The 20,481-nt window shown below is 48.3% G+C and overlaps 1 protein-coding gene across 3 annotated transcripts in view; it reads right to left on the bottom strand.

Annotated features, from left to right (window-relative positions):
• Positions 1 to 20,481, bottom strand: part of CCDC18 (coiled-coil domain containing 18) — a 1,105,805-nt gene that overhangs the window by 191,488 nt on the left and 893,836 nt on the right. For all 3 annotated transcript variants that reach the window (XM_085602201.1, XM_085602202.1, XM_085602203.1), the window contains one exon: positions 9,260 to 9,397. In XM_085602201.1, coding sequence (XP_085458327.1) covers positions 9,260 to 9,397 — 138 coding nt within the window. The remainder of the gene's footprint in view (positions 1 to 9,259; positions 9,398 to 20,481) is intronic.

The following is a 20,481-nucleotide window of genomic DNA, read 5'->3' as shown; positions in this document are numbered from 1 at the left end:
AAACACATGCCTTTAAATGGGGAGTCCACGGAAAAAGCGAGAATGAGAATAGGCTGGAAGAGGAGGTGATTTATATAGCATGAGAGCGACATCAAAGGGTGTCTCTAAGCTGGAATTCAAATTGAATATTCAACATTGATGCAATGAAAGGCAACAAGGGCGATAATTGTGTGAAGAAAAAGCGGAAAAGATATCATTTCACAATCCTATTTTGGGCTAAGGACAGTGCGACCAGGTTCTATCAAAATAACCACCGTAAATGGGTTAGCATCAATTTACACGAGCCTCTGGGATAACGGCATAATCCATCTTCAAGGATGCACAAGACTACACAGAGGGATGGGCTTGACCTCCAGAACAGTTCAGTTGACCTGCAGATAATGAATGCATTTCTAAGTTTTCTTTGACTCTCATGATATGTTATTCGAGTCTTCTCCAGATCTGGCTGTAGAACCGGTATTTCAAGCTGCAGGAGATCCATGCTGTGCAAAACCTTCAACAGGGATTTGAGGTTGAAATCAAACAGATGTTTTAACGAGTACAAATCTCTAGTCTGAGACTATCAAAATGAGAGGTTGCCACGATGCCTTATGTTAGAATTAGTTTGGGTAGGAGAGTGATAGCATGAAGGTATAATGAATTGGAGTCAAGGTCAGGTCACATCAGAGGCAAAAAGTCCACTGACATAATTCTCCCAATTGGCAGTGGTAAAGTGCAGAGTTTGCACCCCACCACTAAGACATTTTTTCTTCATCACTGGGACAGTTACATAGAGCTGTGACATAAGATCCTGCATAGGCTGTATCCCAGTCCTAGATAAGAAAACAGGGGATGCAGCATGCCACACTATGTGAGTACTACTGCCTGAATGTCATTACATGTCAGATGAGCATGTGCTGATGAGTTAAGGGTATTGGGATAACTAGAGGAAGTCAACCACCTACTGGTTGGCGCACACTTGTGTATAGAGCGCCTACATTTATTATGCCACCAGGGGATATTCCTAGATGAGGCATCTGGGGGAACCAATATCCATTAAAAGCAGAATTCTACTGAATGAGGATTGACTTGGTTTAGAAATTACTTTTAGACAGTCATCTAGAAGATCAGACCTTTCACATTCCAACTTCTCTGGCACAATGGTTGAAGGGTGAGACGGATGGATAAAAATGAAGGATTTAGCTCCTAACAGGTTTCGAAATCATAGACAACTTCTTCACAGCAGATCAGATTCTTCTACAAAACTGACTCACAAAAATGGCTCTGGCCTGCACTACAACCAGGGAGCTTCCAGCCATTTGTGCAATAGCTCAAGGCTCTTCCACATCTCACCCATCTATCCTTGCACTGGGATACAGAGAGGAACTGTGGATTCGTAGTAAAGCAGAGCACCAACTACACTGATCTCAGCATTCAAACGCTGAAGACATTCACGTTACCTGTCTAAATAAAAACAAACAAAAAAAGTCTCTATAATTGACCACAAAAAATGTTTATCCAGAATGGGCAAAGGCTGGTTAGAATACTATGAAAAAAATGCATGCCAAGAATATTTGTTTCCCACACCACAGAGCCAGCCCGCAACGCAGGTCAAATAGGGGTTGCGCTCTACTCTCTACTTACCTACATCCATCATGTGGATGAAAACAAACTGCCTTGTGTTTTGGATTACAAAGCCTATTAAGAAAATAAAGCATCTGCCTTATGAGCCAGACCTTAACCGTATTTGTGCCAGCCACATAAGCCCATGAACTTCCTGCTTCATATCAGGAAATTCTTCAAACATTGATGTTTATGGGAGGAGCCTAGCGCTTGACCAAGATGGCCGCGTGAGCTTAGAGCTCCCGAGACCCTCGCGCCCTCCGTCGACTATCCTGTCTCTAATCCTGATGGTATGCATGGCACCGTGTTGCTGAGTTGTCAGGGAGGCGATTGATACTACCCGCGGTCGGATCGCCCATCGGGAACCGGACTTACGACTGGCGAAAGATTGCGGCCTAACTCCCGGAGATGCCAGGGGCTAGAGTGGGCAGGATGCCCGACTCCTAGTTGATCAACAACGGCCTGGTGAGGTGTGAACTGCCGGACGGAGGCCCTCGCTCTTTCACTTTCGATTTCGTTCCCTTTGTCTGCCCGGACACTGTAGAGCTCTGGGTGGCTTTATAACCCCAAGGACGCTCGGCGGGCTACTCTGGCAGCACAAGGCGGACCTGCTCACTCCTTATTCCTCTCTCTGAGAGGGGACGGTCCTCACTGCATTGGACTGCCTGTAGTCCATTATGTCGGGCAAGGCAGAAGGAGATCGGCTGAAGACTAAGTCCACCAGGCGGGGAACGTATTCCCAAGTCAACAGTATGGACCGCTACGCCCTCCTGAAAACATCGCCGAGTGGACCGAGCCAGGCGCCGGATGCCCAGAAGGAGGACTCGCCTGGGACACCGGAGCTATCCCTGCAGGATGTCATGGGCGCGCTTGATGGGATGCAGACCTCGATGGGGAGGCAATTCGAGGCCCTGGCGCATAAGGTGGATGCCATCCTGGTGGATGTCAATTTGATCCGCTCGGACCTGGGCAAGACAAACGAACGCGTTAAGAACCTGGACCACAAGACCACGGGCCTCGCTGATGATGTCGCGGATTTGCAGAACGAGGTCCGGAAGCTGAGGGCCGAGAGTGACCTCGCCGCCCGCCGGCTGGAGGACTTCGAGAGCCGGTCCAGGCGCAACAACGTGCGCGTCATCGGGGTCCCGGAGTCCTCGGATGAGGCTTCGACGGACCTGCTTGTGGAAGATTTGGTCCTCAATCATCTGAAGCCTAAGGGCCTTGGAAAGTTTTTTGCGGTGGAAAGGGCCCATAGGGTGCCGGGCGGGCGGCCCAAGGCGGGTGCCCCGCCGCGGCCGATTGTCGCCCGGCTCTTTCATTTTCGAGATCGGGACGCTATCCTGCAAGCTTCGAGGGTGACGGGCCCAGTCCCCTTCCAGAATGCGTCGGTGAATTTTTATCCGGACTTCACCCAGCATGTGCAGAGACAGAGACAGAGCTTCCTGGGGGTGAAGCGGAGACTTCGGGAACTGGACCTGAAGTATGCCATGCTTTTCCCTGCCAGACTACGGGTGGTGCATGAAGATCGGACATTCTTTTTTGACTCTCCTGTTATGGCCGACGAATGGCTGGACGCTTTGCCCCGGCGACGGACCGGGGACGACACAGCCGAGCATGGAGACAGTGGCCGGGATGGACAGGGCTGATATCTCAAAGCCGGCCTGACTTGATTTAACCATACTTAAAGATTTGAACAGAGTGCAGTAACTGTGGAGGGTTGCGGGAGGACGAGGGATGCTCTTTTCCTCCCTTAGGGTACTTTTTGTAGATTTTTGTTTTTGTAGGGCGACAGGCACACTGCAAGTTGGGGGGGCTTTCTAAGCTGCAGCAGGGGTGCAGGGTGGGGGGAGTTTTGGGGATTTTGAGTTTGTTGTTGGGGGGTTTATTTCTGCAAGGCATGATGATTATCCTCAGGGCTGTTCCATGGTGGCGCCTCGGGTGTGGGGTGGGCCTCTTTCCGTTTGAGGATGGGGGGTAGAGGCTTAAGTGTTATAAGCTGGAATGTTAATGGTTTGGGGGATCGCATCAAGAGGGGGATTGTTTTGCAATTTTTGAAACGCTCAATGCCAGACGTTGTCCTGCTGCAGGAGACGCATCTCATAGGCAATACGTGCTATGCCCTGAATAGGAAGGGGTATAAATTCATTGCACACTCGGGATTCTCTTCTGGGTCCAGGGGTGTGGGCATCCTCGTTAGAGCATCGCTGCCTTTTGAGGTGGACTCCACCATTGTTGACGATAGGGGGAGGTTTGTGGCGGTGGCGGGGCGGTGGGAAGGAAGGACTTTGGTTTTGGTTTCGGTTTATGTCCCGCCGGCCCTGCAGGCCTCCACATTTGCTGAACTGGGCAGGGCTTTGCTGACTCTCCCGGGGGGAATGCTGGTAGTGGGAGGGGATTTCAATGCTGTGGGTTCCGGACTGTTGGATAGATACCCGCCCAGGGACACAGGGGGGGCTCAGAAATGGCTTCCAGACTTCCTGGATACATTTGGTCTGATAGATTGCTGGAGGCTCCGGCACCCCACACAGAGTCAATACACGTTTCACTCCGGGGCGCATGGTAGCCTCTCCAGGATTGACTACCTGCTCACTCTGGCCGCACATGCCTCGTTGATATCCGAGGCGAGGCACATGGCACGCGGTATCTCTGATCACTCGCCAGTGTGGATCCGGCTGGATCTAGGTCGGGAGGGAGGAGGGAGGGTGGCCCCCATCAACCCATGGTATTTCCGAGACCCCAAGATGCGCAGCGCCCTGGTAAAGAAGGTAGATAATTACTTTAAGGACAATCTGGGAACCGTGGACTCGGCGGTGTCGCTGTGGGAAGCTTTTAAGACCGTGCTTCGGGGGGAAGCCCTCTCCCTGGTGGTGGCTGCCAAGAATCGGAGGGATGGCGAGGTGCGGCAAGTGGAGGAGGAGATTGCGGCCCTTGAGGGGGATATGGAGGAGGAGGTTACAGAGTCCTCATTGCATGAGCTTTGCCTGAAGCAGGCGGAGTATAGGGACCTGGTGACGAACGCCGCTAAGACCCTCAGCAGGGAACAACAGGGCCGCCTGTATGACGTTGGGGATAAGGCAGGGAAACTCCTGGCGTGGTTGGACAGGAAAGAACGGGTCAATAGAGTGGTGCCAGAGTTGATTGGAGAGGGGGGAGAGCCGATTGTGGAACCTGAGGGGATTGTGAAGTGTTTCGCGGAGTATTTTCATAGGGTTTATTCCTCTGTGTCGGACAGGCCGCCCGAGGACTCGTCTGATCTCCTCCGTGATATCGAGTTGCCCTGCCTCTCTGACATAGATAGGGACGATTTGGATGGTGACATCACGGTTGACGAGGTGGCGGGGGCGATTCGCGCGTTGAACTCGGGTAAGGCCTCTGGACCGAATGGACTGCCGATCGACCTGTACAAACTGTTCCCGGATAGGGTCGCCCCTCACCTGCGCGCCATGTTTTTGGAGGCGCGGGGGGATGGGATCCTTCCGTTGGACCAGCGGCTGGCGTCGATCGTGGTCATACATAAAGAGGGTAAACCCCGAAATAGATGCACCTCCTATCGGCCCATTTCACTCCTCAACGCTGAGCCGAAAATTCTGGCCAAACTCCTGGCTACCCGTTTGATTAGGGTACTTGGCGATTTGGTCCACCCGGATCAATCTGGCTTTATCCCGCACCGAAATACAGCATTGAACCTTAGGCGTCTTCATGGCGTCATCGCCAGGGCGGGCACGCTGCGTGAACCGGCTGTTGTGGCATCTCTTGATGCCACGATGGCCTTTGACACGGTGGAGTGGGCATATTTATGGGCCGTGCTGGCCAAGTTTGGTTTCGGTCGCGGTTTTGTGAGTTGGGTTCGGTTGCTGTACGAGGGGCCACTAGCGAATGTTGTGGTGAATGGACGGGCATCTACTCCGTTTCAGCTTGGTAGGGGTACTCGGCAGGGCTGCCCCCTGTCGCCTCTGTTGTTCGCCCTCGCCCTTGAACCGTTGGCTGCGTGGATACGTTGGCACCCGGATATACGGGGCCTTCGGTGGTCGCCTGATCACGAGGACCGTATTTCGCTTTATGCCGATGACATCCTGCTGTATCTTGCCTCACCTAAGAAGTCACTTATAGTGGTCTGTGACGTACTCGCATCGTTCGGTAGGAACTCGGGGCTTGTGATTAATTGGGGCAAATCGTACTTGTACGTTCTTAGTGGCGAGGTCCCACCGATCCCTAGAACATGTTCGATACAGGTTGCCCAGCAGGGTTTTGTGTATTTGGGGATTTTTATATCCATGGATCCTGTTGTGCGCTATGAGAGGAATCTGCTCCCCCCCTTGGCACGCTTGAGGCGAGATGTGGAAGGTTGGCGGAGGCTGCCGCTCTCCCTCGTTGGGCGTGCGGCCCTGTTTAAAATGATGTCTCTTCCCCGCTTCCTCTACGCTCTCCAGAACACCTTGGACTGGGTACCGGCCAAATACTTTCGGGAGGTCGAAGGCCTCCAAAGGACGTTGCTGTGGGATAGGCGGCCGCGAATAGCTATTTCAAAGTTGACGCTCCCATGGTACGATGGGGGCATTGCGCTCCCAGACATCCGACGGTACTATTGGGCCACGCAGCTGAGCGCGATCAACCATGGGTTTTATGGCCCTGCCCTCAGCCCTGGGTATGCCATGGATAGGTGGCTGCTGCGCGGCGGCAACTACTACAGGGCGTTGTATTCGCGGTCCTTAGACTCGTCCCTCACGGGGCCCACAGGTGTGGCGGTGCGCGTATGGAAGATGGCGACTGACTCGTTGGGCTGGAAGGATAGGCTAACCCTCGCTACCCCATTGTTTGAATCGGAAAGATTGGGAAGACTCTGGCACACGAAGGGCTTTGATAAGTGGGATCTGATAGGTATATCCAAGGTGGGAGATGTACTGCATAAGGGGAGGGTGAAGTCTTTCGAGGAGTTGCAGACTGAGTTTGAGCTAGGGCCCTCAGAGTATTTCAGGTATATCCAACTGCGTCACGCCCTCCGATCAGTCCTTGTTGAGGGTGAGAAGGTGCCGGAGTCCTCTCCCCTTAAGGACCGAGTCCTTGATGGTCATATGCCCGAGAGCACGATCTCGCTCATATATAAGAAGTTGATAAACGTCCGGGCGGACTTGCTATTGGGGCTGAGAGAACAGTGGACCAGGGATGGTCTTGAGTTGGATAATGAGGACTGGCAGTCAGCGGTTTCTTCGCCTAAGGAGGTTGCGATCCCGTCGCGTCTGAGGCTGGTGCAGCTTAAAATACTGCACCGGGTGTATGTGACGGGGCCAAGGCTGGTCCGCATGGGATTCTCGGAGGACGGCCTGTGCAGAAGGGGATGTGGTATGGTGGGTACTTTCCTGCACATCATTTGGGAATGTGGTGTCATTGTGGAGTTCTGGAGGAGAGTCCATGCAGTTATGGGGGAGGTGACGGGCATTGTGGTACAGCCGGAGGCGCGGTGCTGCCTCCTGAACGTCTGGGGGCCCACTGACCTCGATGAGGCGCAGACCCAATGGGTGACTCTGGGTAACATGGTAGCTAAAAGGGATATCGCGCGACTATGGGGCTCCTCGGGACCCCCTACACTGACAGCGTGGAAGGAAAACATGGATTGGAGCATGTTTAGGGAGAAGACGGTCTACTGCTCTAGAGGTCGCCCCCGGAAGTGGCATGCCATCTGGGGGCGGTGGAACCAATACAGGGGGGGAATATGTCTTGCCCCGGACCTGGAACCTCCCGAGGAACAGCTTTCCCCCTGACCTACTTTCCAGCACAGCTTGGTTTTAGTAACTGTTCTGGGCCTCTGCTGTTTCCCTTCTTCCTCCGTACACAGTCTTGTACTTAGTAGACGAGTGGGGTCCGGTCTCCCCTGGGGGCCTCCGCCATGGGCTCTCAATGTCCTTGCCTTGCTGGGGTTTGTTGTTGTTTTTTTTTTTCTGTGTTTATTTAAAATTGGACCTTTTGCATTACTCTTTGAACTGCATTGGGGACACATCACTGTATCTAACTTGCAATGCTGCCGAACCTTCGGGCTGTCGGCTGAATAGCTGTGTCCTGAATTTTGAAATAAAGGTTTTCAAAAAAAAAAAAAAAAAAAAAAAAAAAAACATTGATGTTTATGACATTGCTCTCTCCAAACCATTTCTGCAATTTGAACCTCAACAATATAAAATATTTAGCACGGAACAAGAACCGGTGTCAGCACTTCGCAACAGGCATTATTGTGAACTCAATCAATCTGGACATCCTGATATCTTCCGTATTAAAATGTGCCTCCTGCAGTGCTCCATTTCAAAGGCTCTCATGGTGGGGAGTGACTAGGCAATGAGCTGAATGTGATGTGCAGCAAACTTTTGAAAACTCATTACACACCAAACATGCGGTGTCAATAGGGGTTTAAAACGGACTAAGTGCTAAGGAATAGCTGCACATCCTGCAGCATCATTGGCGACAGGAAGGGCGCAGCCCTCTCAATTCCCGCCCATAGTTACAGAATGTCGGCACCAGCGGGGTCTATGTGTATACCATGGGGGTGAGGAAGAATACGCACACATCATGGGAGCCTATGGGGGTGAGGGAGATAAGTGCACACCATGGGAGCCTATGAGTGTGAGGGAGATAAGTGCTCGCCATGTAAGCCTATGTGGGAGAGGGAGATAAATGCAAGCCATGGGAGCCTATGGGGGTGAGGGAGATAAGTGCACGCCATGAAAGCCTATGGGGGAGAGGGAGATAAGTGCACACCAGGGGAGCCTATACGGGTGAGGGAGATAAGTGCACGCCATGGGAGCCTGGACCTGGATTAGCTGCGCATTCAGGTTCTTCATTTATGCATTTCGTTGCGGGTGGTGGAGATGGAGGGCCCATCAGCAAGGTCTAGCAGCTCACATGGAGTAGGAGCCCTTCTGTACTGAAGATTCACAAATTGTGCTAGCTGGGCAGGGGCAATGTGTGTGGGGTGTGATGCCTACATGCACTACCCATGCCTTTCTAGCACAAGCCATGGAGTTGGGAACAGTGCATGGTGCCCGGCCCACACTTGCCCATCCAAACTGGCCTGTCGCCCTGGAATACTGCCCAAAAAAAGAAACAGCCCACAGAAGATCCCATGAAGAGGGGTCATGGACCACTAAGAGTCTTCGAATCACAGATTAAGAGCCCAGGTCGTAAATCAATGACGTCAGGTGTGTCATAATAAACCTGATTAAGGATGGAGACATTTGAGCTATACTAGTGTTAACCACGTAGTTTTCATAGAAATAGTGATTCCCTGGACCACACCTTACTGTATGATATTAGGCTAAAAGTGGATGGCGATACTCGCTTTGACCCATGGAAGGAAGCTGAAGAAGGCTTTAAGCCCAAGTTAATCCCTGTGCCATAAAAATACTAAGGAATGCGCCATTATTAAAACGTCTCACTCTGCTGGACTTACTTTTCCAGATGAAACGTGTAGAAATATATCCCCAATATTGAGCCGCACATTACACCTGCATGCAAGGCTTCAGAGAGTGACTCCAGTTGTCCGGTTCATCTTTGAGCCTTACCTCCTGTTGATGGGACTCTTTCAGGGAGTCCATCTCTGCTTTCTTTGAGCCTTACCTCCTGTTGATGGGACTCTTTCAGGGAGTCCATCTCTGCTTTCTTTGAGCCTTACCTCCTGTTGATGGGACTCTTTCAGCGAGTCCATCTCTGCTTTCAGGTTGTGTATCTCGGATTGCATCCTGCATTCTAGACGGGTTTCGCGTTCTTGAGCAGCACCCAGCTCTTCTGCCAAGCTGTTTGCACGAGCTTCCTACAAAAACAAATGACTACCGGCATTACAGAGAGGCTCAAACAACTAGACACTTACAATTGGAATTAAATGCTAAACGCTTGGGTGCAAAGTTCATATACTTTGCAATGTGATCTCACAAATAATGTGACCAGCTCGTCTTTTTTTTATAATGCATTTTATTGATTTTAGATGCAATCTACTGAGTAGTCATGAAACAATATATCAACATAACAAAAGCACTGAATTCGCCTGTCTCCTCTGACACCCCCGAACCCACAAACCCCCATCCCCTCAGCCACTGCCTGTAGAGCATTCCTCAAATCTCAAACTGAACGCCCCATCAGATGTAGGTACGGCTATCGGTCTCAGTCAGGGTGCGGGAGTCTCCTGGTGCAATGGTGATTCCCCTATAATCAGCCCATCTCTTCCAGTTGTTCATGACCGCCTTTGGTCTTGTAAATTGGTTGTTCCCTACTCAAACACCAATCTAATCCCTCGTTCCGCTCCTCAAATGAGGGAGGACGAGTTATCTTTCCATTGGTGTGTGGTATCCCTTCTGGCCACAGTCAAGCCTAGCCAGAGCAATGTGAGTTTATCACAGGCTTCCTCGATGCCCTAAAAAAAGCATCAGTTTGGATCATGTGATATGGTCCACAATAACACCTGTCTCCAATAAGGGCGCAACCATATAAATGCAGTAAATGACCATCTTGCATTGAGCACCGGAGGCAGGAGAGGGCGCGGATCATACCCACAGTCCAAAGTTTGCCCCTTGTGAAATATACTCTGCAGATGTATTTTAGTTGGACGAGGAGACCAGCTCTACTTTTAAAATGACAATTCAACGCCTAGTTTTTTCTGCTTTAACCTTTGTGAGCTCCAAAGTTATACCATCTAAACAGAAAATGTAATGCACTGATTGTTCCAAGTGACCAAGTCCTAACTCACTGCAGTGCTCACACCTGTTGTGACCCTGGGAACCGCACCTGAGGTAGCTATACTTTGTTTAATGGTGTACTATATAGAGTTTTCACTCGGTTTCCCTGAACATAAGTGATTTCTTTCATACCATTTTAATGTTTATCATCACTGTAATACTGTGCACAACTTATTTGTTAAAATCACGCCTACCGGCCAGTTTGTGTGTCAACTGGAGCAGAATCCCCGGATGGGATACCGCTCTGTCTGTCCACGACTGGCCCGGTTTACCCAAGAAACACCGGTACCGATTTTTTTTTTTGAAAGATTTTTATTATTTTCTTTCAACACAGTACAGTACAATATTGGGTGAGTACGTATCCACTTTCCAGCATATAACAAGAGCACCAGTGGCCCAACCCCCAACCACCCAACAACCCCCCCGCACCCCTGCCCAACCGGTACCGATTTTAACTGACCTGGTAATTCCAGCCGGTAAAATTGCATAAGGCTTTGTTTGTAACAGCAACCAAGCCTCATCCACCCGGCTCTATCGATTCTTCTCTGGCAAAGATGGAGCTTGCAATGCTTCCTCCTGCCAAATCTATTCTTCCCCTTCCCACACACATTTACCACCTGCTCAAAATTACCCTCAGAATTTGGAAAATATTCTCAAAGCGCTGGACCGTAAACTACTGTGGACTACAGCCTCCACTTATCCAGGGACGGCTGGTGGATTTTGAAAGTGGTGGGCGAAAAATGTTGTGCAAGGGCATATACAGCTTAGCGTACTTACTGAACCGCCTTCACCAACAATGTGAACTGAATGCTGAAACTAACCCAAAAAGCATTACACTGAAACCATACTAGATCAACCAATCAGCCACAGGTTACTTGGCAGATGCTATGCAGGAAAGCACCACTAAACCTTAGAATGAGGGCTTGCCTTTCCTGTGTTGGTAGTGAAACATTCGCACGCGTATTCACCTATAAAACATTGCACTACCTTCTCCGCATTAAATGCAAAAGTACTTTTTGGGCTTTTTTGTATTCTAGACCTGTTGTGTGGTCGTGTTTCTCAGGGGCACTTCTGATGGCTTCAGCATTAAGTTTCCGTCAGCCTGTAACATAACGGGCCTCGTTTAACAATATTTATACCCACCCATGTAACACTGGGTGGGCTTTCACTGAGCCTTCTGTTGCCACATTAGTCAAGCGCTCTGATAGGGAGAGGGGTGGAGGGTGGTCTCGACTCTCGACCTGTACTGCAGATAGATATTGGACGCCATTAATCAGAGTGCAGTGCTTATAATAATCTCTGTAAAATACATCTCAATCTCCGAGAACTTGCATTCTCATCTGAAGGCCCAGCGTAGTAACTGCGCATGCAAGGGCATAAACTGTATCCCTGCCATATTGCATTGCTTGTTAATACCGCAAGCGATTAATAATTCTTCAATATGTTGCGCACGTGCCCACAGACAGATTGCAGCTTGTTCTGCGGCTGCGATTGTGGCTAGCAAACAGTAAGTGAAACGCTAACAAGGCACTGCCATAATTAACACTGGTGCACTTGCCCAACAAAATCCTACCGCTTTTCTAATTCTAAATAGTCTTCAGTCTGTTATCCTTACGAATTTAAGGAATAGTCCCAGGCCTCGTCTTCTACTGACTGTACCCTTGCTCGCATTTGACTGGTGATCTCGTTCCGAATAAAGCTGACACAAAAAAAGCACAATGAACACTCGACTCGACCGGAAGAGAGTAGATTATGTTCCACATTAAATTATACTTGTTCACTTACCTCAAAAGCTTGTGCCGCCTGGTTAAGTCCCATCTCATCCGGTCGGTGTCCCTCCTGGAAAATAAACCGCCAAGGCGCCAACAACACAATACACGACGCACGCACACCTGCTGCATTCTGATTATTATCCCGGCCCCGAAATGAAATCGGAGCTGCCTAGACAAAATCTTCCACAGCCAGCCCACTCCCCCAGCCTCCAACATCCAATCAGGAGGCTTAAACAGCAGTACAAACATGAAGGGAGTCCTTCAGTTGTTGCCACCCACTTCACTTCCTCAATGTAGGCCAGCCCTGCCCCTTACCATTTATTTCAATGGCGCTCTGCTGAAAACGCCTGGGCCACAGCATAAGCGCCCCATATACAAGTTAACCATTACCGCTTCTACTGGCCACTACTACCATACTGACATCACTCTCCTCGTGTGTGTGCCTCAAGGGCGAGAGATAGCCGTCGCCCCAGCTAGCAGCCTAGCACATGCGCACGAGGACTTCCGACTTGTCTCGCTCCTCAGCTCTTCATTAAGAGGCAACAGAAAGAATCTGTATTAGCACGAAGCAGAAAGCACTTTATTTAAAGCTGCTTCGTGTTGTACGTTCATTCTCTCTTTCCTCTCGGATGCTTGGTAGGGCAACGCCCCTTTCGCCTGTTATAACCAGCCGCCACTGACTTATCTCAAGGATTCGAAACTTTGGAATTCTAAGCCTATTTAAGTAGTTAGGGCACGAAGTACAAAAATTTTTTGCAGTTGCTAAGCCAGTAATTCGCAAAATGATAGGTTTTGCAACTTCAAAATAATAATATGCAATGCACAAACCATAATTTGCAAGCCCAAAGAACATTTCTGATTCATAAGATACCTACTGCAAATGTACTTCTGTAAATAGGAGAGGAAGTCAATGGTGCATTCCCTTCCTATCTGTTGATTCAGAATTTTATGGATCAATCGTTTGTCACCACAATTGCGGTTACTAGCCATTGATCAGTTAATGACCCAAGAGCTGAGGTGGTAACTGGTCAGGAGCTGAAGAGCTGTGCCCGTACCCACGGGACAGCTTCCACCTGGGGAAGAAGCGCAAGAGGTCTCGGAGGAAGCAGTCAGTTGTTCAGTGGACCTTTGCGCGCTCACGTCGATGCCGTTTACTCCAAATGATGCTGAAGTATGCCAAAAGTGATGGTTGAAATTCTTAATTCATCTCAGCCACTAGTAATTACTCAGAGCCGCATCCTGCAACACTGCAGTCATCTGCAACACCCATCTTTTCTTTACAAATAAAATTAACTTGACAATAAATCAATCAAACCTGAAGAATTATGTTGTTGGGAACTTTACCTACATCGTCCTCTAAGACCCATGTAACTCAACACTTCGATTATTGCAAACCCTGTGATTCTACAGAAATTCAATTACAAGCATCAAAGGGTACAGATCCCACTTCTGGAATGGTCTAAAGCTTCATCAGTTCACAATATAGAGACATTACAGCAAATTCTCTGGCTCCCTGTTACAAAACCAGTTAACTCTAAAACCAAGGAATTAAACCTAGTTACCTTCAGGAAAAGGTCAGTGTGTGCATTAATGACCATTACTTTCTTTCCTTCAACCTGTTTACTTTGGCTACTCAACATTTCAAAGGACAAAGTTTCCACACAGTCCCAAAGGCTCTCTACTGTCCATCATTAGTAGCTGACCACCCTGAACAACCGGATTTCAACGATGCGCCTCACATCTCAGTTTTTCCCAGGCCTTCTTCATGCAATGTATTTGTCTTCTTTTAGGAAAGAATTGGATCATGTGTGCAAGTAAATTTAATATCGTGTTTAGGCCGCTCACCAACGATGCAGTGTTGGCTGCTATCCGTCCCCTAGCAGGACTGGACTCTACAGTGCACTTGCGACTGGGAAGTGACCCAGTCCCATCACACTTTCAGTGGCTGGAATGCACAGCTTTTAATTTGCAGGCTGCTGCTTCAAAGGGATATCTTGATAGGCTGCCAGGAAAATTTGCTCAATATTACTCCTATAACATTCCAGTCAAAGGAAATCTGATCTGGCAAGTAGCAAAGTGAGCAATGTGTGCCCAATTCTCAATCACAGTCCTAGATGGTTCAGGAGCTTGCTTGTTCATGACACATTTTTGACTGAGCATCTCTGGGAAGTGGCTTCATGGAACTGCAATCTTCTCATGAGTCTGGTACTTGCATATCATTTTATGCAGTACATCTTGCTGAGGCGAATGACATTAGCTCACACTCCAAAATCATGAACTAAACTGATAAGATGAGCACAAACAGGCTTTGATAACAATTAAGTTAGAATTCCTTTCAGCAATGCCCAGAGGCCTGAATTACTGTTACCGACAAAAGGGTGCTTGCAGTTGTTATAAGATCAAAGCGAAAGTGAGTAGCAGCCTAGGCACACGAGGGATGTCATAGAGGCATTGAAGCAATCGTGAACACCCGAGGGGTGCATGGGTGATCCGGGGGAGGGACGACACTTGGGTCAACACGGGACCAGGCAGGTGCCTGGGTGCGGCTATTAAGAGGGGTGGTGCAATGAGAAAGGGGGAATGGATGTTTCTGTTTAATTATAAACAACCAAAGAAAACGGTCTCTAGATGCGAGCGCCTGTAGGCACTATCTGAAGGCAGCAAGACAGCACTATGATGATGTGCTGAAGAACTGTAGGAAGCTCCTAATCCCAGTAGCAACTATATAAGTCTGAAACTCACGTTCTGGAACGTGAATGTGATCCAGGATACCGGCAAGCACTGCAATGTCTCCCATCTGAGATCCATGAAATTTGGAATCTGTCTGGAAGACCCGCACCTTGACATACAGGTACCAGGAGAAAAAGGAATCTAGGGCTAAGGACTTCTGTGTCACATGATCACATTGTAAAAGCCACTGTATTTATTTTTATTTTGAAAGTTTTATATAGCGCGAACGTGACCCTTGCGGGTATCGGAGCGCTACAGGTGTAAACATAGAGCAAAGTACGATGTATGCCATTATTGTCTTCTGCTATAAATAGTTACAAAGGTGTATGCTCAGAGACAAAATACAAAGACGTCGAAAACAATGGAGGACAACAGCTGTCATGCGGGTCAGTTCGTTGTTCATGTAAATTTACTCATGAGTAGAGACTTTACTTCTTTTTCGAAAGAGGCCGTAGAGGGAGTAAAGGGATTCAGTCTGGTTTCTGGGGCAATGTGTTCCAGATCCTTGGGGTGATTCCAGAGAAGGCTTGGTTGTAAGTTTTTGTTTTGGCAAATCTTTGTGGTTTCAGAAGAAGAGTGCTGGAACTTCTGGAGGATTAATCGCCACATGAGAGCACCAATTTATGGGTCAGATCTCTTGGGGTCTTGTGGTGAAGGGCTTTGTGAGTCATGCAAGCGATTTTTTGTTGAATTCTTGCTTTGAATAGCAGCCAATTGAGTGTTCTAAGGTCGAGGGAAATGTGGCAGTTTCTTTTAGAACCCATGATGAGCCTGGCAGCTAAATTGAGGGAGGCTCTCAAAGGGGCTGCTGTGGACCTGGAAAATCCGCAGAGAGTTGCACTCTCATAATTTAGTCTGGGGATTACTAGAGCTTATACTGCCAATTTGAAGTCATTAATATGAAGGAAGGGTTTTAATTTTCTCAGAATGTTCATCTGTATGTTTGCTCCTGGCACTGATATGTTTATGTATGTTTAGATTCTTGTTAAGTGTTATTCCCAGCGATCTTGCTGAGTTGATAACTTGAGGCTGAGCGTTGTAAGTTGTTTAAGCCATTCCTCTATGATGGTTGTTTGATTGGGGGGAGCGATTAGGGGAAATTCAGTCTTGAGGGTGTTTAGTTTCAGCTGGTTTTCAGCAAGCCAGAGCTGTGTTTTTTGTAGAGTTAAATTAGGAGATCTGATGTCCTCCGGAGAAGAGACTTTTAGGTACAGTTGTGTATCATTCGCGTACATGTTGGAGAAGCTAAGAATTTCGGTAAGAGGTTCCATGAATAGGTTAAAGAGAGTGGGTGAAAGGGGGGAGACCTGCGGGAATCCTAATGTGACTGGCATGGACCTAGATAGAGATTGATTGACCTTGAATCTTTGAGATCTATTTTGGAGAAAGAAGGTGAACCAATTTAGGACCGATCCTGATAGGCCCATTCTGTGTTTCAGGAGATCTAGAAGTTTGTCATGTTTAGCAGTGTTAAAAACCAAAGATAGGTCGAGCAGGATTAAAAGACAAGCTTTGTTTTGGTCTAGGATTTTTAGTGCATCATACATTATGTGCGTCCGAGCCGATTTAGTACTGTGCCCTGCGCGGAACCCGGATTGGTACTGGTTTAACAGGTTGAATTGTTCGATATGGTTGCACATTTGGATGTGTACACGTTTTTCCAGGAGTTTAGCCAGAGTTGGAATGTTAGAGATCGGGAGATAATTATTTAAGTCTGTGTGGTCCACAGTTGTTTTTTTTAGGATGGGGGACACCTGTCCTGATTTAAGGTTTTCTGGTAAAATGCCTTGAAGCAGAGAGGCATTGATAATATTGGTCCATAGTGGCAGTATCAAAGGTTTGAACTCATTTAAGTAGTTAGAGGATCGACAAAGTGGTTAGAGGGGTTCAATGATGTGAGCACTTTTGAGACTTCGCCTTCATTAAAAGTTTTGAAGGAAGACCATGTAGCATTGTTTTTGGGGGCGAGCCTTGGTGTGCATATGTTAAAGGTCGACAGAGAGGGTGTCTTTGGGGATAAAAGAATGAAGCACTAAGGCCTTTTGCAGGTCCATCTTCATGTTTTCGGTCTTCTCAATGAAGAAGGAGGCAAATTCTTCCCAACTAATGAACTCGGTCCAGCTTGGGGGGGAGGGGGTATGACAGGCCATTTGATTGTGCTTTGACTAATTCAAATAGTGTTTTGGGTTGATTTTTGGCTTGGTCTAGCTGGTTCCTAAAAAGGTTTGCTTTGAACCGTCTGATATCTTTGCAGTAGGAGTTTCTTAGAAGCTTAAGGTGGTCAAGGGACGAAGATGCTCTCCATCGACGTTCAATTAGTCTTAGGGTACGTCTGTCTGCATTGAGGCTGCAATTGTTCGGAGTCTTTTGTGGAGAGTCTTTTCAGTTGTAATGGTGCAACTGAGTCTAGTACCATAGTCATGGAATTGAAGTAGTGATCAGTAAATGCTTGTACATTATATAAGTCCTCAGGGGGAAGCAAGAGGTTGACACTAGTGGATGTTAGTAGATTGATGTTAGCGTTTTTTAGGTCCACTTTCCATATTATAGGTTCTGTAGGTTGGGCTGAGTTTAGTTTCACAGCTTGATTAATGAGGAACATAATGGAGTGGTGGCCGGACCAATAACAAGGGAGGATCGTTTCAAGTTGAATGGAATTTGCGTTGGAAATGACCAGATCTAAGATTGAACCCTTATGTGTGGGGCTGTTGCAGATTTGAGTAAGGTCGAGGTCCGTAAGGAATGCTTTGAAGCTGATTACAGCACAGTCATTTGGGTCGTTCCAGTATAGCCTGAGAGTTCTCCAAGGAAAATTTGGGTACTTTGTTGTCCTGTGTTTGTACTCACGATATCCATAAACTGTTCGATGAAGGTGAGGTTATTACCTGCAGGGTGGTAGAATGTGTGCAGGGTGCAGACTCGTCTGTTGTTACTTGTGATATCAATACAGAGGTATTCACATGAGGATAATACGGGTGAGTGATAACAGTTCACAGAGAGGCTATTGCAATGCATATAGGTAATGCCACCTCCTGGTCTATCTACTCTGTCTAATCTAGTGATGTCATGGTTTGGAGGGACCAGAATATCGAGGATGGGCGTAGACGATTAATTTAACCAGGTTTTGGTCGGGTTCATGAGCAAGTATGAGATCAGCTATGTCTGCCGCGTGTCTTGAGCCCGATCTACAGTTTAGAAGTAAACATTTGAGATGGGGCTTGGCGGGATCTAGAGGGTCCTGTGTGAGGGGGATTTGCATAAGATTGTCTTTAATTATTCCTCTATTGCTGGGTCTTGGAACTCTGTGTGGATTAGGAGGGATGGTTTGGATTCGGGTATGGCTATTTGTGTTGTCTGGGCGTGATGTGTTGTGATTGTATTGCAGAAAATCACAGGAGCGGAGGAGAGAATGGATATCCATGGTCGATAATGGATCCCTCATTCGTAATGGTCGGCTAAGCGCATTGGGGTAAGGTAAAGTTCTCTATCTTGGGTGCAAGTGCTTCGGAGAAGGTGATTGCATAGAATGGGGTTTTGGAGAGAAGTAACTATGATAGTTCGTAACCAAATCCCTATCAGGTCATCTGACCTTGGGTGACTGAACAATAAGGCCCCGTAGGCTTTGGAGGTCTGCTTTGACTTGTTGTAGTGAGAGTAAGATCTCGTCAAGTCTGGAATCTAGTGAGGGTTGTGTACATATTATTTGGCCTGGGGGTAAGGGGACGAGTGGGTAGGCTAGGAGTGGGGCTTAGGGGGTTGCAATAGCCTGGGCGTGTGTATGGTGGCCGGTAGGGGGGGTGGTTATAGGGAGAAGAGGGGGTGGGATAGAGGGAGAAGGTGAGGCGAGTACTGTGTGGGTGTGTGAGGGGGCTGGAGCTATGATATTTGTCAGTTAGTGGGACCAATTTAGAATTGTTGCTACGTACTAGCGTATTGGGTGTAGGCGGGGGTACTGCTGGTGGGGGAGGGGTGACTTTCGCACCTGAGAGATTCTGTTGGAGCTGGACTGAGTGTGTACTGATGTTGAGGAATAATAGGGGACTGTCTGGTAGGATACCCTGGTGGCTTATTAGAGGGGATTCTCGAGTTTAGAAGGCCTAGGGTGGGGGAATCCGACCTCATAGCTTTTTCCTTGATAAGAGTAAAAATATTGTCCAATAATTCCAAATTATGGTCTGATGACTGGATGAGGATGATCTCATTATGGTATATAGTGACTATTGCTGCTGCCTTATATATCGGTGAGGGGGCGACCAAGATTCTGAAACCATATGATGTTTTCCTAGAAATGGAGACAGAGAGCAGAGAGAAGGCTTTCCTCCATTGAGCTCTTCTCTTTGTGTAAAAAATGATGTCACTAGTTAAAGCTACTTTGTTCGTAGAGAAGTAGGGGGCCGAGATCAGGGTGTGATTTGAGAAGTTTATGTTTAAAACATTTGGCTGCTTTTTTTGTAAGGTTAGGTGGGTACTTGATGGTATATGTATGTTGTCCGTCAGCTCCATATTGGAGTCAATGCTTATTTGGAAAATCATCTCCAGTATAGAAAGTGGGAGATGAGGTGGAGATGAGTGAAAAAGGTGGGGGGGGGGTGAGGGAGGGGGGGGGTAGGGGTTGGGAGGTGGGGAGAATAGGAAAAATATGAGAGGCTTGAGTTTGAGGCCAGCTATGGGGCGTATTATATGCAGGCCGGGATGGAGTTGGGCTAATTGCTATAGAAAATAGTAGAAGGGGGAAGTAACGAATGGGGGAGGGAGAATGGGGGGGACGTGAGAGAGTGGGGGAGGGAGAGGAGACGCTAGGCCTAGGCCTGGGTAGGTGCAAAGTGACAGTAGAACAAGTTACTTACCTTCAGTAACGATGTATCTGTAAGAAACATTAGTTAGTTAGATTCCTCACCTTAGAATATCCCCAGGCGGAAGATTTTTCGTCAGCAATACCCCTTGCGCGTCGCTAGGCGTCGTCTGCGGCTCCGCGTCCGTCTTCGGCGTCGTGCGCCGGAATTACGTCGGAGTACTTAGACGCCGCCCTCGCGCGCTGACGTCAGTTCTTGTACATAGCTTTCCGCGCCAGGAACGCAGAGCCATGCAAAGACCGACACTGGTGCCAAAAATAAAATCTAGGGCCCTGAAAAGGATAACCTTAACCCTAGATGTCAGTTCGCAGAACGGGGAGGATGGGTGGGTCGGTGAGGAATCTAACTAACTAATGTTTCTTACAGATACATCGTTACCGAAGGTAAGTAACTTGTTCATCTGAAAGAAACACGTTAGTTAGATTCCTCACCTTAGAATAGATACCCAAGCAATACCATCCCCGGTGGTGGGTCTGCGAACCAAGATCACACCAGAAAGTCCTGGAGGACAGAACGGCCAAAGAAGCCATCCCTCCGGACTTGGCTGTCAAGGCAATAATGCCTGGCAAACGTGTGTAGCGAAGCCCACGTCGCCGCCTGACAGATGTCCTGCAAAGGGACACCCCGTCCCAAAGCAGTAGTAGCCGCTGTGGCCCGAGTAGAATGGGCGCGCAGCCCAACAGGAGGGTCCTTTTTTGCCAAGGAGTAACACATTTTGATGCACAAAACGACCCACCGAGAGATGGTCCGTTTGTGCACAGCTTTCCCCTTCTTAGCACCTACGTATCCAACGAAAAGTTGGTCGTCCAC

This window comes from Triturus cristatus, chromosome 4_2 (genome assembly GCF_964204655.1).
Source record: "Triturus cristatus chromosome 4_2, aTriCri1.1, whole genome shotgun sequence".
Taxonomy (NCBI): Eukaryota; Metazoa; Chordata; class Amphibia; order Caudata; family Salamandridae; genus Triturus; species Triturus cristatus.
Note: the sequence above shows the minus strand (reverse complement) of the source record. Positions and strands in the feature narration are given on the sequence as shown.